This window comes from Malus sylvestris, chromosome 17 (assembly GCF_916048215.2).
Source record: "Malus sylvestris chromosome 17, drMalSylv7.2, whole genome shotgun sequence".
NCBI classification, from domain to species: Eukaryota; Viridiplantae; Streptophyta; class Magnoliopsida; order Rosales; family Rosaceae; genus Malus; species Malus sylvestris.
In genome coordinates this window covers 16,053,465-16,067,585 of record NC_062276.1, presented here as the reverse complement: position 1 = coordinate 16,067,585, position 14,121 = coordinate 16,053,465, and the positions used below count along the sequence as shown (strand labels likewise).

General features: G+C 37.6%; 2 protein-coding genes and 1 pseudogene across 7 annotated transcripts; 1 reads left to right on the top strand and 2 right to left on the bottom strand.

The window, feature by feature from the left end:
• The first annotated feature begins 392 nt into the window (after positions 1-392).
• On the top strand, positions 393-3,513 carry LOC126611842 (uncharacterized; annotated as a pseudogene).
• LOC126612147 (uncharacterized membrane protein At1g16860-like) lies at positions 3,446-8,207 on the bottom strand. Of its 5 annotated transcripts, none has more exons than XM_050280466.1 (5): positions 7,966-8,204; positions 5,606-6,581; positions 5,196-5,351; positions 4,573-4,784; positions 3,446-3,943 (listed from the first exon to the last, which is right to left on the bottom strand). In XM_050280466.1, exons 2-5 carry the CDS (start codon positions 6,500-6,502, stop codon positions 3,751-3,753), a joined length of 1,458 nt encoding a protein of 485 aa, XP_050136423.1. In that variant the 5' UTR covers positions 6,503-6,581; positions 7,966-8,204; the 3' UTR covers positions 3,446-3,750. The 5 variants fall into 5 exon arrangements, with proteins under 5 accessions (XP_050136423.1, XP_050136424.1, XP_050136426.1 ...); XM_050280467.1 differs by lacking the exon at positions 7,966-8,204 and adding an exon at positions 7,565-7,937; XM_050280469.1 differs by lacking the exon at positions 7,966-8,204 and adding an exon at positions 7,667-7,937.
• Positions 8,208-8,760: 553 nt separating this feature from the next.
• Positions 8,761-14,121, bottom strand: LOC126612025 (uncharacterized membrane protein At1g16860-like). 2 transcript variants are annotated; one of them, XM_050280319.1, is made up of 5 exons: positions 13,815-14,121; positions 11,917-12,868; positions 10,403-10,558; positions 9,397-9,608; positions 8,761-9,278 (listed from the first exon to the last, which is right to left on the bottom strand). In XM_050280319.1, exons 2-5 carry the CDS (start codon positions 12,799-12,801, stop codon positions 9,086-9,088), a joined length of 1,446 nt encoding a protein of 481 aa, XP_050136276.1. In that variant the 5' UTR covers positions 12,802-12,868; positions 13,815-14,121; the 3' UTR covers positions 8,761-9,085. The 2 variants fall into 2 exon arrangements, with proteins under 2 accessions (XP_050136276.1, XP_050136275.1); XM_050280318.1 differs by having other exon boundaries at positions 13,662-14,119.

Here is a 14,121-nt window from a genome sequence, read left to right as displayed (position 1 = left end):
GGTTTGTTGATAAACTTTTGTTTTATTGTTAATTTCATTTTGTACTTAATGGTAATTATGCAATAGAATAAAAACACAAATCACATTTAAAATTTAAGTTGGGTGTAAAGATAGGTTAGATGGGTTCAAATAAAACTTCCCTTCCCCATATAGCTAATTAAGCCTCCTTAACGTTGGCATCCACAAAAGCAAGAAACAAATATTAAGCTTCTCACATGCTTCTCTTTAGTTATGGTCATTAAATCGAATAAATCAAACAAAAATAACAAACATTATTAAACACGAATGTATTTGTAAGAAGCTAAAAAGTATGTACTTATGTCGCCCTACATCGACTACCACCACCACCACCACACCGTCGTTGTACATCTTCCTCCTCCTCCACTATCATTATGGCTCAGGTGGACTTTAATTACTCTACCTATCTCAGTCCTGAGCAATTGCGCAAAATTGCTCGTATACTTTACTACCAAGAAGCTGAGGCCATTAAGAATATCCAGTTCGAATACGAAGCCAAACTCGTGAAATACCTCCGGCATTGCAAAGCTTGTTACGAATCGGTGATAAGGCTTATGGATAATGACACTAAGTTGGAGCCTTGGTATAATAACGACGACAAGATCGGGCTTCTATTGTAAACGCTGCCAACCATCCACTCCAGTTCGTGCGCAACTTTCATGTGTGAATGGACTACGTAAACAGTATTGGAGAGCATGTCGATGGCCTTCCTGCTCACCTGGATGATGTTCTGACCAATAAGGAATTAGAGCTGGCAAGAAAAGCTTCCGAATTCAGGAACGACATGATGGAGATTGCCAAGGGCAGTCAAAGTCCCGTATCACTCCAATACTCCTGGTGGATCAAGGAAACTGGAAGTCGTTTGAAGAACTAGTGCAGAAGTATGTATATTGTGTATGTATATATTTACGGGAAGTGTTATTGCCACTCTAAAAATCTCATTCTATACTCCTTGCAAGTGTATTTTTCTTTCCAAATATAGAAAGTTTGGAGTGTAGAATGAGATTTTTGTAGTGCTAATAACAATTCCCTATATTTACATACATACACACACACACACACACACAAAACGGCATGAATATATATAGGGCACCCCTCATATAGGGGCATGTATTTATTGTATAGAACTCTCGTATTCTGGAGCAAAAATAAGGAAAAGTGAAATACATAAGAAGTTCAATATGGTGAATACATAATGTTGTATTCCTTTCAAGTGCAAATGTAAGGATAGTATAATGGCACAAGTAAGGGTGTCGAACCACAATGACTGATTAAAACTCTACAAATTACTAGCTTTATGTGAACCCTAACTAAGCAATGAAAATGAAAACTGAATTTAGATTTTTGTTTTGAAAGCTAAAGTAACTTAAAATGCAAAACAAGATAAAGATGAATGATAGATTGATTCAGAAACGATGGGAATGGAACTAGGGATACCGATTTCACCATTACAAGTCAATTCCATGAAAATTAAGTCAAAACACATTCAACTCTCCAATCTACAACTAGGGTACGTTTCACTCATTTATGATCATCCATTTGATGTGTGGTTGTGATCAAGTACTCCTAATCTGCAACCTAGTTGTGATGTTCAACTTAGATTAGCAAGTAAGAATCCATTAAGAACAAAAAAACTTCAAAGAACCAAAGAAATCACATGGTAGGATGTATGCATAGCAATTTCACATGTCTACCAAGATTAAGCATGATGTGTACTATAACCTTGATTAAATAATTCATAAGCAGCCCTAATGGTGATCAAACATTAAGGTTAACAAACAAATAAAACTATAAAACCAGTGAATGAAACAAGAACACAGATTGGTAGTTTGAATATTTTAACTTAATAACATAGAATAGTTTTGCAAGGCTACATCAAAATCCCCAGGTATGAACTTAATTACACAACATGATTACATAATATATAAATATCAAGAACAACATGAGTGAAATTAAAGTTCATAGAAGAAACCCTCTTGAAGCAATTATGATGTTGAACTTCTCTAAGAACAGCGCGGTTGCGTGGTTTCTTTGGTGTCAGCGGATGGTGAAGGGAAATAGGGTTTTGTTTCTGAAAGAAGGGCTAAAGAAAGAGGAGAGAGAGCTCTGGGCGACCTCAAAGGGGGCTTGTGTAAAAGTGATTTGAAACCCTAGTATTTATATGCTAAATGGGGCTGCATGATATTCCAAAGTGATCCCAACAACTTAGCCTTTATTTTGCACGTTTTTGCCTTATATGGCACCTCCAAATCAGGCTAGATATCTCAATTCCTTTCCCATTCTGTTCCTGGTCTTCTAACAAGCCATATTCATCTTGAATTCTTTATTTGGGCTTCAAAACAGGCCATTAAACTTTTTTCCACATTTGAATAAGGGTCAACCCCAAAAATGGCATGTTTTCACTTCTTTTGCCTTCAAATTGATCATAAAGTACATGTAACTGCACACGAACACAAAATAAGGTAAAATGCAACCAATTTAACTCAAAAACATCACAAAGAGACCAAAAATTGATGGTATAAATGCATGAAATATATGAGTTATCACATAATCCCTACGACATGTCCGATTTTCAACATCCTTTAACTTGCTTCTTTATACATATATATATTTTACTTTCTCCTATGTAGGCAGGTGTTCCGCAAAATCATATTTGCATCCGGGCGGGCAAATATCAATGTAACCGTGTCTTGCTTGGGGCTGCTGGCATAGCCGTTCTTATTTTTTCTGCAGGTATTGTATGGGAAATATTTTCAGCAAACAACCCACTTCAAACGGTGGCACGTGACGCTGTAACGATTACAACATCAATTGGTGGTGCGATGATAAGAGAAGTTGTTGGAGTTGCCCTTGTATCCATGCTCACTGACAATGGTTTGTTAGTGCTCAAGGCAGGAATAACAGCCGGCATTGCTGGAGTTTTTCTTATCGGAGAATTCACCACCTGGTTGATTAATGTGACTTTTGGGTCTGGAGGCAATGCCCCATTGAGCACGATGGGGCATCGATGTTACGTCGCACGGTTGCCCGACGGCTCAGTACTGGCACGCCAAATTGCGCATCAGCAGAGGGTGAGGATGTACAGATCCTTGCCGGTTATGTGCCCTACTGCACCCAAGCCTACATATTATCCATGCTGCCAAGTTCGATCCCCACCGATCTCCTCCCCCATAGCAACTAACTATAAACCCACTAACACTATCGCTCTACTTAAAAAAATAAAAAATAAAAAATAAAAAATAAAAACATTAGGCCGCATATTTATTACAACATCAAAGCCAAAAGCATATATAGATAAACCATGAAGCTGCAGATTTATTACAGCAGCAAGCCAAATGCATTTCAAAATTAACATCGAATTTATACTGAAATTACTATAATTATTGCAAATCTGATAGACAAATGTAAGCATTGGGAAAATATGATATACAAATAACTCAATTCTTTCTTTCTTTCTATTTCACATTCATTAACTGAATCAGATTATACATGTAAATTCCTTGCTTACAAAAGCTTTCAAAACCTAGAAGAAAAAAAAACACAACACAAAACTATACACCAAGTTAAACGAATAAACACCGCCACCCCCGTCTTAATCTGTTACGGACACAACTTCCTCACTCCTACCACCATCGCCAACATCAATAATAATTAATAATAATAATAAAGGTAAAGAATATACTCTTGAAAGAGCAATACCTAAAAGGGTAAGTCCGCAATTTACTTTTACTGCTAAACTGGGATGACATCATTCTTTGATGCATCATCACATCTCAACACAATACCCTCGAGGCTGGCTGGAAAGATACATTTGGCCCACTGGCATCCTGTCGTGACCGGCTCGGGTGGAGGCACAATCATCAGCACATTGTCATTTCTCTGGACAACTCCCATTACACTAACTGTGCTCCCTTCTTTAATGTACCTGCAAATACGACACTGCAGGTTAGATGTACAACCACATTAGTTCGCACCTATCAAATTCACGCTACTTGTATACAATATTATCCACACCGTCACGTGGATCAATAGTTGACAGCTACAAAACGCAGTTAAGTTAAAATACAAACTCCAATTTATTGTCTTTAAATAATCTAATTAAGTATTTCCTTACTTAGATTTAGTACCGAGTTGGTTGGCTGACTCAACTATCGCAAGGGTAAAGTTTTGGGTTGCATAGGAAAGGGTGGCTATAAACAGCTGGAGTACTTTTCAACCTGAACAAACCAACCAACCATATCTGCATATTGGCCACCCCAAATTCATCAAATGCCTCCACCAAAAAAAACCCAAGCTCAGTAGAAAGTTGAAACTGCTACATCCAACGGTTTACACCTCCAGAGAACATGAACAATGGCTATTCAAAATTACACTATATAATCCTTATAACAGGCACCTAAGTTTTACGCATCTATAAGAAATATAAATTAAGAGGGGGAATCTCATAGAAGCAATTGTCATTATAGTGATTAAAAATGAGCTTCAAGGTAAAATTAATTGCATAACTCTAAAATTTACACCAAAAAAAAGTTAATTTTATGATAGAGCTATTACCCTTCTTTCAACCGCATAATGCGATCATTGCTTGAAAGTTTCCTCTCTCCCAGCCATCTAATAAACTCTGGAGACAGCTCTTCATGTTCCGGATTCACATCAATGACAATTGAATCATCAACATAAGGAGTCACCCTTGCCCCACAGCCAGTCTTTACCAATGCTCTTAACCCAGATTGGAAATCAGAGATGTAAAAATCTACCACACGCCTCTGTCAAATGACATAAACAGAAATTTGAGTCATAAGAGTAGAAAGAACAAGAATTTTCAAGCCTCGTAGCCACAGAAGTCCCAAGGCATCACCATGTAACAGCTCCTTGCAACAACTGAGCAGAAACATATATACATAAAAACAATTCAAATAGCAGCACTTAGCGGATAGGCAATTTAGAGTTGTACACTCTGTCAACTTTAAAACACATCAAAACTGTCACAAATTTACCTGCATGCAAAATTTGCCAACCTCAAAGTCTTAAATCTTTTGAAAGTAAATGAAAAAAATAAAATCAGTTAGTTAATTTGAAAACCCCAGATCCCCATCCTAATAAGAAAAGGAAAGAAAAGAAAAAAGAGAAAGACTACGCTTTATCCATCAAATAATAGCTACGTTTCAGTTACTCACTTCTATCGACCTGAGCCCCCAAGTAAAGCGACGATGTGTAGGGTGGGCAGCTTTTGAACCCCATCCTCGATACTCATATAAACTTGTAGATGTATACACACATCTTGGAATCCTTTGAAAGGACGACTCAAGGGGCAGATTGCCACAAGTGACCACCTTCAAAAACAGAACCAGATAAGAATTGTAAAAAATTACTGGTTCTCAACAAATACAGAACAATAACCAAGCTCAACGCCCCCAAAAAAAAAAATATCCACAAACCCAACTCATTGGTATTAGAATCTACAAGATAAACGTTATACAAAAATAAAACTTCCAGCAATTAAATGCCCCAATGTATCTCCATCTCGCCCTCCTTCAGAGATCTTATTAAGATTTATAAGCCACAATTTCAAATCCATCAAACTTACCCCTGACACCTTCACAAATTGCCCGTTCTTTGCAGTCCTAAGCTCGGAATCTGAATAACTAGAAATATAACCTATGATAGCTCGTCTTCCCCAATAAGTATTCCATGTAAATAGTGTAGCAACTGCACCGAAAAGGATCACAACCACGATGAGGAGAATTGCATTGTGGACTGCACCTAGAATAAAACCACCAGCAATGAACCCCATCACGAAAAGAAGAATCAAAGACCACATAATTAGCTTTGGGAAGTTCTTCCTAAACGAAAATTCGTCATCTTGGCTAAGAGTAGTAATGGCCTGATTGTGAACAATGGAGGAACCATGTACTTTCATTGAACCCATTGACTCCAAAGGACCAGATACCTTCCGAGGGGCACCAGAAGAATTTAGTGGACCAGAAGAAATGGGTCCAGATGTAATGAGACCTGTTGCAGGGAGAACAGGAGGAAGAGGTCCTGAGTTTTGGCGGCCAGTTGGTGTTACCCCACCAGATTGAGGACCAGACGACTTCTTTAGAGGTTCCCCATGCTTATTCAGTGGTCCAGAATTTGACTTCTTTAAGGAAGCAGAACCAGGCATGCCTCCAGATGATACAGGACCTGATGTGGTATGGCCAGCACGAACTGTAGCATTAGGGATTGGTCCTGAATGTGAAGCAGCACCTCCAAAAGATCCAGTCCTTGCAGGAGGACCAGTTATAGGTCCAGATTTTCTAGACTTAGAGGCATCCGTAGGGATATCAAACATCTTCCCTAGTTCTCCTGACTTCTTGATATCTCCACCAGTATAGGGCATGGCAACTGAGCTCATAGTTGGAGTCCTTTCCTTTGGTTGCTCTGGCCGGCCTGATACGTAAAGACCATTACTGAGTTGATGAGAATTGAATCTGGAACCCATCTTGCTCTTTTGAAAGATCCGACAAGATATTACACAATAAGCTCAACTAGCAGACTAGCAGTTCAGTGATGTGATCCTCCTACGGAAAAAAGAGGCACCAAAAAAGTTTATATCATCACTTATTGCTTATCTAAAAACCAAGTAGTAACCCACAGCCACACACAATATACTAAAACATAAATGAACTGCAGAGAACGGCCACAAAGAATTAGACTATGATGCCATCTCAGATCTCCAGTAAAGCTAAAACATTTTAAAATTTTATATGCTTCTTTCGTATGTGATGGAAAATTTATCACAATGCAATCCTAATTCATACACCACCACTGAAATAGTCTACACCCATGCCATGTTTTTTCTTCTATATATACCCACACGACAACCTATAATTACCTCTACAAGTGTACAACCATTTTCCTCTATTAAAAATACTAGCACTAAATATACAATTAGAGTTTCAGAGAATATACAAGAAATACCTTATCGAGTATAATGCTTATAATGTGGTTATGATTTGTGCCACTTATGAAACACCAACCATCCAAGGAACCAAAGTTTCATTATCGAAGTCAAGGAAACAAAACCAATCTCTGTATGTATGAATGTGCATGTGCACATAACATCTTGTTTACAAAGCAATAAGCAAAAAATTGATTCACTGTAGTTTACTTGAGTTTGAGTGGAGAGACTATTATAGACGTCAATTCATATAAGAATCTACGGTTCAAAAATCATATGCACATTTAACTTTATACAACAAAAGCAGTATATCAATTCAAAGCACCATCATAACTCAAAAGAACAATATCATGGACAACCAACTGAATTAATTAAAGGATCTCTAAGAAAACCATTTAAAATATAAATCATGTTTTAGAAGGTCAGAAGCAATAATCAGATAATTAGGAGGAAGTATCAGAAATTCAGAATCTTCCATTTTTAGAAAAATGAAAAAACAAAATTTGCATCTCAAATCAAATAAACAAATCATGCCCAAATCAATGCTTTGCACGAACACCAAACATCAAGTGCTGCAGAGTTTAACGGGCATTTTAGCAATACCAAAATTCCAATGCAACAAGGAAAATTCAAGCATGTCCCTTCCAATTTCTCTACCCAAACTTTCTCAGCAACCAAACAAAACTCAAGGAAACAAAAACCAACCCAGATTTCAGGAAGGTTAATAGCCAGCATAACCATTCCCAAAATGGAAAATTTCATCAAAATGGCGCAATCTTCAAGCACCAACCACCCAAATGTCCAATCTTTCAGCCCAAATCAACAAAATAAAGATACCAAGATAACCATTTCGAGCAAAAACTAAGAAAATCGAAAAGATCTAACAAAACAAGCATAGATTGACTCTGAAACTCTCACAGTCAAATAGTAGCTGACTAAAGAGAAAAAATTTCACATGGACAGGGGCCAAATGGAAATTTAGGAATAGTTATGCACAGACATACCTGAAGGAGAAGCAGGGGGAGCTGAAATCTGGAGACGTGGAGACATATTGGCTTCACTGATAAGGACAAACAGCACCCACAAAAGAAAAATCTCAGACTTTCTCTCTCTAAAATCTCTTTTGGGGTTTATGTTTGTTTCTCTCACTAGCTAGAGAGAGAGTCAGTGAAGAGAGAGAGAGAGAGAGAGAGGCGCAGGCAAGAGGCAACAATTGGTGTGTGTTTGTCTCGTCCGGCCAAAAACCTCCAAGCCCAATAAAAGTACTTCTAATAACAACCATAAAGTATTTGTAACCATGCTTTACAGAAAAACTTAAACGGTGTTTCTAGGTCACATAGACACTTTTTGAAGAAACACATGCTAGGAAAACACTTCTAGGAACCTTTTTTTTTTTTTTCAAACAAATTATCTGCAATAAAGAGTTGGGCGAGTGAGTTAAGCTTCACTATAGGATAGCAATAATGTTATTCAAATTCGCTTTTGACGAGAATCAAACATAAAATAAGGAAAAGGGTACGATCAATGAGGATTTTCTATAGTGACCCAAAGTATGAATACATCAGATGTTTTAGCCATTAAATCTTTGTTTAAAAGTAAAAAAAAAATACCAAGATCTAACATTAAAACATTCGAAGTATCCTATTCTCCATAGGATTTCGAAATTTTTTATGACGAATGATGAACCGGCCAGTTGCCTCGTGCATCACAAGAGAAACTACTTCATTTAATCAACTCAAAAGGGGTGAAAACTGTGCAGATTGTGAGAGAAGAAAGCAGATTTGAGAGAGGCAAAGGGATGAACAAAAACAAAAAAATAAACTGATGAATTATATAACACTTTCCTTTAGAACCGAGTCTTCTCAATCTTGTAAAATCCCTCACTACAAGAAGCCACACCATTACAGACACTTTCAAACCCTAGGAAAAACAATGGACAATAAATTTCTAAAATCTATACACAAGGAGAGGAAAAAAATCACGTCGTCTTAAACCGTCAAGCTCGTTACTGTTTATCACTACAACACCACCGCCACTACCGCCACCCCCATCACTTTTCACATTGGGAACAAAATATTTCTCAAAAGATTAAATACCCGAAAACGTTTCTTGGAGCACAAACAACTAAACTGGTATTACATCGTTTTTCGAGGAGTCTTCGCATCTCAAAACCACCCCCTCAAGGCTAGCTGGAAAAATACAATTGCTCCACTGGCATCCAGTTGTCAATGGCTCAGGTGGAGGGACGATCATAAGCACATTGTCATTTCTCTGGACAACTCCCATCACACTTACCGTGCTACCTTCCTTGATGTACCTACAAAACAAACATCACTTGCAGTTATGCGAGACTGACTCAGAGTAAACTGATTCATGCATTTCTTAAAAATAGTTGCAAGAACGTACAATGGATTAGATAAGTGATAAGTTTTTACCCTTCTTTCAATCGCATTGTACGGTCATCACTTGAAAGATTCCGCTCTGCCAACCACCTGAGAAAGTCCGGAGACATGTCTTTGTTCTCTGTGTTAACATCAATAATGACGGACTCATCAACGTAAGGAGTAACTCTTGCTCCATAGCCGGTCTTAACTAACGCTCTCAAACCAGACTGGAAATCAGAGATGTAGAAGTCCGCTACATGCCTCTGTCAAGCAACATAGACAAACAAGTACACTTCAGCATAAAGATCCTTAAACTCAAAAGCAACAGCATCGCTTCATGCACATCGGTCCTCCAGTTGCCAACTAAGTCATTTACGTAATATATGGAAATCCTTTTTTGAGAAAGAAAAAGGATTAGCAGAAGAAACTTTGTAGACAGAAAGCGGTAACTCAAATGTACATACATCACAAAGACAATCAACCACTTCACCTCACGCAAAATCTTTTGTAATTTTTTCCTTCTTTTCTTATTTGTAAAAAGAACAAGGTCCCTGATTTGATTTTAAAAAAAAGGAATAAAATCTCTCGTTGCAATTGTTTTACTCAAAAACGGAAAGAGTGTATAATTTCACTCGTGCAAGGCACTGAATTGAATTAAAAAATCAGTAGAAAATGAGCCCAAGAGGAAACATACTACAAGGCTAATAAAATTAAAAGGCCCTTAAGCATTAACATGAAGTTATGAACACAAATTTTAAGCAATACGTACGAAATAACAGTTCTCATGAGAAAAATGTGGCAAGGATATATTAATTATATTTGTGTGCTGTCTTTTGTTATTCAGTTAAACTTATACACGTTTAATGCCATCAAACTCTCAAGAAGTGCCTAAATATAATTTCAAAAATATGTAACTACGAGAAGTCTAAATGTATCTAATTACAATCAGATACATGTTGCCAAGTATTCAAAAGTTAACATATCCATATTCCATAGTGGGTATGGTTCTCCAATAGAGTATTCATGCTACATAATGCTAAAGGATTCAGTTACTAACCTCTGATGATCTAAGTCCCCATGTAAATCGACGATGTGTAGGGTTTGCTGGTTTGGAACCCCATCCTCGGTACTCATATAAACTCGTAGATGTGTAAACACATCTGGGAACTCTGTGGAAGGATGACTCAAGGGGAACGTTACCACAGGTAACCACCTTCAAGAATTACCAAAAATATAACATCAAAACTCCAGCATACTATTTATGCAGAAATAGATAAATGACAACGGATGGTGAACCACTCAGCAATAAGTGCCAGCCAGGATATGTTCACAGTTGCATCACATCCATATCACTATTTGAGAGCGCTTACTAGAAGTTTTTCTCATTTCAAGGTATTTCTCAATATCTTCTACTCCACATATGCTTATATTCGTATAAAATTCTAGCAATGAGGAAAATTTACAACATCATTAAAACACATGCTAATGAATGCAAATACAGACGCAGCAGCCGCTAACTTGCAAGAGAAGCTGCACAAGGCTAAGCATGACTCATAAAATCGTTTGGCCTGCTGAAGTGCCTCCTTGGTAGTTTTGATTACCATCTTTTGATTTCAGCATTCTTTTGCAGTTGAAGTGTCTACTTCTTTTTATTTTCAACTTAGGAAATACCAAGGTTTTAGCTTGGTAATGTTCATGTTGCACCTACACGCTACTGCTTTATTCTAAAGAATATTCTAGGTTTTGGCTTTGTTTTATTAGAGTAAGAGTAAAAGGTCATAATTCGTTAAAATTTGAAAGTTTATGACTTAATACATGTAAAGTTTTGTTACAAATAGGTCAGCCTTACTCTCTAACGAATGGACCCTGACTATATTTACCATCTTCAGGCTAGGTAGCTGATAAAGGACTTCCCATTTGACATCAACTTTGAACAATAAATATCCCAATCTAGGGAAAGAAACCACATATATTTTTCTTGGAAATACTGTATGACATATGTAAAGGTACAAAGACTTTTTTCCTTTGAAAAAGAAGAAAGAAACTCACCCACTTTCTTTATATCTTCAGATTAGCATACAGAAAGACATTTTTATATATGCATTTACATGTCAAAGGTAGAAAATTTTCAAACATTTAAAGCTTATTTACACAGTTGCACTATGCCACATTAAAATGTTAAAAAAGTCCAACCTGATTGTGTACTTCGTCATTTCCCACTTTTACGTAAACAGATTAACTCATCTATTCTTCCTTTACTCACACCATTTCAGTTCTCGACAAAAGATGTCATCTCTCGTATACAAATCAGTGGAGAAACACAGATGGGTAGTTGTGAAAAGTGCAATTTAATAATGTGAAATCAAAGTAAAAAGAAGTAAATATTATATATGTTAAGTTCTAAGTATGGTGGAAAAGACACACACACACAAAGTGAAAAACAACTTGGTGATGGTATTTGAGATCTAATGCAGGGAACAAAAGTACCGACTAAATATAAATATCAATTGGAAAATAAACAGTTTAGAGGAGATAGAAATATAAGATATCAGCATTAGCTATGTTACATACCCCAGAGACTTTCATGTATTGCCCATTCTTTGCAGTTCTGAGCTCAGCATCAGGATACCGAGAAATGAAATTTACGATAGCGTTTCTTCCCCAACAAGAATTCCATGTGAACAAAGCAGCAACTCCAGCGAAAAGAATCCCCACAACAGCAAGGAGTATGGCATTGTGGACTGCTCCAAGAATAAAACAACCAGCTATGAACCCCATCACAAATATCAGTACCACAGACCATAATATTGTCTTTGGGAAGTTCCTCCTGAAAGAAAACTCATCTTGGCCAAGAGTAGTCACTGCTGGATTGTTAACTGAGGAACCTTGTAATTTCATTGATCCCATAGACTCTAAAGGTCCAGATACCTTTCTAGGGGCTCCCGAGGAATTTAGAGGACCTGAAGAAATGGGACCAGATGTGATAAGTCCTGTTGTGGGAAGAACAGGTGGAATATGGCCAGAGTTTTGACGTGTCACTCCACCAGATTGAGGGCCAGAAGACTTCTTCAATGGTTCACCATGCTTGTTGAGTGGCCCGGAATTAGTCTTCTTTATTGAAACAGAACCTGTCATGCCTCCAGATGATACAGGACCTGATGTTGTATAGCTTGCCCGAGCTGCAGCATTAGGCATGATAGGACCTGAATGTGAAGCTGCACCTCCAAATGATCCGGTCCTTGAAGGAGCACTGGTCAATTGCCCGGATTTCCTAGACTTGGACCCATCCATAGGGATGTCAAACATTTTCCCCAGCTCTCCTGACTTCTTGATGTCACCACCAGTATAGGGCATAGCAGTTGAGCCCATCGTAGGGGCCCTTTCTTTTGGCTGCTCAGGCCTACCTGATACATAGAGACCATTGCTGAGCTGATGAGATGGGAATCTGGAACCCATCAAGCTTCTTTCAGAGGCACAGAATAAAGGCACGAGAATGGATGACTCAGAGATACTCAATGTCCTACTGTGAGAAAGAAAGAGAGGTAATCAGTTCTCGTTCATATAATTGTTAACTAGCATGAATACTTGAGCAATCAAGGAATAAATGAGAAAAGTATAATAATGTGACCCAATCAACCACACCAGGATACAGCAACGGAAAAGCTAGCAATCTTGATATAATGATTATCATCTAAACCTTCAAACTGAGGCACGGCATTACTAAATTGCGAACATACGAACATGTCTCCAAGATCAAGTCTTGAGAGCAAAATTTTGTTCTGGGGTGGCACAGAGTCCTGTTCTTAATTTTTGCAACCTAAAAAGTTAGACAACAATGCTTAAAACTACAACAGTGTTGCAAGTAAAACAAATCATTTACTAATTACTAAGATTCCGGTCAGAGACTCAGAAATCGGTCATCTTTAGAACAAATTTCATTAATGAAAGATCTGAAGCAACAAGTAGGGATTGTAGGACTTCTGGTTCTTTCTGGATCCCAAAAATAATTGATACGTAGCCAAACAAAACTCCTAAAAAAACCCTAGATAGCTTTGCTCCCATAAGCTTTCTGTCATCTTTTTTAACAAGAACTGACAAAACCCATTCAGAAGTTGTTTCCTTTCCACATTTTCTCATCAACCAATCAGAGTACAAAAAAAAGGAACTAAATCGATAACAGATATTCAATAAAACAAGAAAAAAAACACAAAATCCTCCAGTTTTAGCAAGCTACAACGAAAACCATGACATTCCCAAATATAAAAATAAATGGAAGGGACAACTTTCAGAGCCCAAATCAGAGAAACAAAGCATACCCAGATCACCATTTTGAACTATAACCATGGCAATGTGGAAGATCTACAGAAATGAGCACAAGTTTGATATGGGTTCTTCAATCTTCAGAGCAGATTGGGGGCAATGGGGAAGGGGCAAAATGGGAAAAAAATGGGGCAAAGGGTAAGAGATACCTGAAAAGGAAGAAGAAAGAAAAGATTTTAGTTGCTGAAATGGATCAAACACAGTGGTTGAAGTGGTGATAATAGTAGTAATGATTCTGCTGGTGAGAGTGAGATCCCATCTCTAGAGCAGTCACAACCTGTCTCTCTCTCAAATGCTTTGTTTCTTTCTCTCTCTCTCTCTCTCTAAAAAAAGTCTCTCTCTTTCTCACTCTTGAAAGAGCCGCAACAACTGGTAGGTTGTCTCATCCGGCAAAACCCACCAAACTGTGTAAAAATGACTTTGGATAAACAAACCATATTGTTTCAAAATCATCTC